Source organism: Diaphorina citri, unplaced genomic scaffold (assembly GCF_000475195.1).
Source record: "Diaphorina citri unplaced genomic scaffold, Diaci psyllid genome assembly version 1.1 scaffold1018, whole genome shotgun sequence".
Classification (NCBI taxonomy): Eukaryota; Metazoa; Arthropoda; class Insecta; order Hemiptera; family Psyllidae; genus Diaphorina; species Diaphorina citri.
The window spans coordinates 194,265-197,170 of NW_007378448.1; the positions used below are offsets into that span (position 1 = coordinate 194,265).

At 35.7% G+C, this 2,906-nt stretch overlaps 1 protein-coding gene across 1 annotated transcript; it reads right to left on the reverse strand.

The window, feature by feature from the left end:
* Nucleotides 1-1,454: 1,454 nt before the first annotated feature.
* Nucleotides 1,455-2,174, reverse strand: LOC108252941. The gene has a single exon (XM_017445939.1). It carries the CDS (start codon nt 2,172-2,174, stop codon nt 1,455-1,457), a length of 720 nt encoding a protein of 239 aa, XP_017301428.1.
* Between the last annotated feature and the right edge of the window lie 732 nt (nt 2,175-2,906).

Sequence of the window (2,906 nt, forward strand, 5' to 3'; positions counted from 1 at the left end):
AATGAATAGCTTCATTTAGAGTAGAAAAGATTTTCTTTTTGTTACCTTCAGCTTGTGCGATTTTAGCTGCGAAATAATTCGCTTTTGCTTTTGAAATGATATTATTTAATTTATTTCGATATACCTTATATTGAGCATGCAATCTCACATTGAATGGTTGTCGTCTGCAGTTTAGGTGGAGTTTGTCCCTATTTTTTATACTGTTAATAAGTCCCTCTGTAATCCATGGGGTTTTAATTTTTATAACTTTTTTGTTTTTTATAGAAGAGTTCTGGTCTATAAGTTTTTTAATTTTTTCTACGAATATGTTTGTGCTTAGATCAGCTTCGGAACATGAAGTAACGTCCTCCCAAGTCTCTTTGCTTAGGTCTATGGATAATTTATTAAAATTGATCTCTGTGACCGAATAAATGTTGCTATTTTGTGTAGATTTTTCGCCTTTGAGTCTAAACTTAAAAAGCACCGCATCATGATCTGAAACATTACTTTTTAGTACAAATGATTTTCCTAAGTCACCTACTTGAGGACTGACGAACACGTGATCCAAACAGCTTCTTAATCTAGTGGCTTTATCACAGTATGATGAGAAACCCTTTTCTGCTAAAAGATTGAGATATTCACTAGCCAGGTTATCATTGCTATCTAAAATATTAATGTTAATATCACCTAGAAGAATTTTGATGCTGTTGGGACCGCTTATTAAGTCCAACATTTGTGGTAAGGCTTGAATAAAGTTCTCTTTTCTTCCATTAGGTGACCTGTATACTGCCGCTCCTGAGAAATCTTTTTTATTTTTAGTAAACTTGAAGGTCAAGCAATTGGAGTCTATTATGTTAATCTCTTTACAAAAGCTTTCTAATTCAGAACGAATGTACACAACCACTCCGTCATTTTGACGGTAATGGCTAGTAGTGTGATACATATTGTAATCTGCAATTTGGAAAAGGTTAATATTTAACTTGGTTGTAAGCCAGGCTTCCGTAAGGACAATACAGTCACACTCTGTGCCAAGTGCTTTAAGAAGTACCAACAATTGATCAAAATTCTTATTTATGCTACAAATATTTACTTGGAAAATTTTAAGGTCGTGAGTCTCACTTAAAAAAGCCTTACAGGATTCTATGTCTCCCACATAGGCCTCATCTCCCTCGTAGGTGATATTAAATAAAGGAATATGATCATGTATATCAGCCATTTATGCTAATTTGGGTGGAAAAGAAAAGTAAGTACCTAGGTAGATAAAATATTTGATATGTGAAGCTGATAAATGAAGGTAAAATTTGAAAGGTTACTACTGAAATTGGCGTAAAGGGTTCAATTTCAAAAATAGGAACTATGACTGTGCTAATAATAAAATAATTAGTGATAATGTAAACAATAAGAATGGCAAATATAAGTCTTACGGATTTCCTTGGTATGTTTGTACTTAGTCTTTCAACATTGAAGCTACATTGCTATTGTACATTGGCCAGGTCTGACTCTTCTCTTATCTGAACTCTAGTTTGTGAATTCTGATCTTTTCTGGTGTAGATATTTCCATCTCTGGTCCAAATGTATTTCCAATTGACAAGTCTTGCTTTCTCCTTTGTTTTACGCAGCAGTTGTTTGTTCTTGGGCGTCAGGTGTTCTGAGATGAAGATGGGTTGATCTCTTAGGGAGCGATTCACATCCTGAGCCATTATCTTGCCATTGTTGTTCTTTCTGTATCTAGCACAGGCATCAAGAATTATATTTTTTGTCCAGCGGGAGCAGAACTGTACAACAATGTTCTTAGGAGCATTCTTGTTGAACTTTGGAACTCTGTGAACAGCTTGTATATCCTTGTCCGAGATTTCCACTCCGACTTTTCCAGCAATTGCTTTCACTATCTCCACAGGGTTCTCGTTTGTTGTGGCCGGGAAGTTTGCTATCTCCAAGTTGTTGATCCTTGACCGTTGCTCCAACGTATCGATTCTTTTTGTGAGGGCTATAACCTCTTTATCCCTGCTTTCCGCTTCCTCTCTAAGCTTTCTATTCTCCGCCAATGCTTTCTCCAATTTCTTCTCCACGTTAGTCAACTTCTCCATGGCTTTCTTCATTACTCCCATGATATCTTCATTCGAGTACTTTTTGTAGCTGCAAGGCTCTTTTCCGACTTGGGAGTCTCCATCAGATTTCTTCCTATCATCACTCATTGTAACTTAGATATTGAAAAGTTAAAAATACCTATACCAGGTCTACACCAAATCACTAGGAATTGATACACGTTATTATTGAGGAAAAAATGGAAATAATCTTATGAGGAAAAAAATGAATTATTTTATCACACGACAAAATTAATTTTAAATCACTAGATGTTTATTCAACCAAATCTAAAACACAACTGAGTTAGAGTTGGTGTAAACACCCTGTTGATTATTATTTGAAGATTTGACACATGGAGATTTGACACCTGACTTTGTCCCTGACCTTGACACGTGCTGTTCATTAGGTGACGCTTCCCGAGACACTTTGTCTACCGATTCTATACTAATTAAAGAGGCGGCCGGAGTATTAGGGGATCTGGTGTTTGTTAATGAGGTGTCTGTAATTGATTTATTAGATTTACGTGTCAGTGTATTATTTGAAGACTTAGGTGTCTGTGTATTAAAAGATTTATTTTCCTTTTTTGAGTTAACTTTAGCTAAAGACTTCGTAACACTAGGGGGTTTACTGTTTGTGATAGAGGTAGGTTTGTTAATATTGGGAGTTTTAGTTTTAGCTTTCACAATAGATTCATTAGCACTTTTTGTTGATTTACTTTGTTTCTCTCTCCTTTACTAGAGCTCTTGAGTTCCTACCTACATCTCCACACAATGCAATGATTATGCTGAAGGTCCACGCACACAGATAGAATTCTATTCCTGGCTGTCTTGTAAATAGTTAGG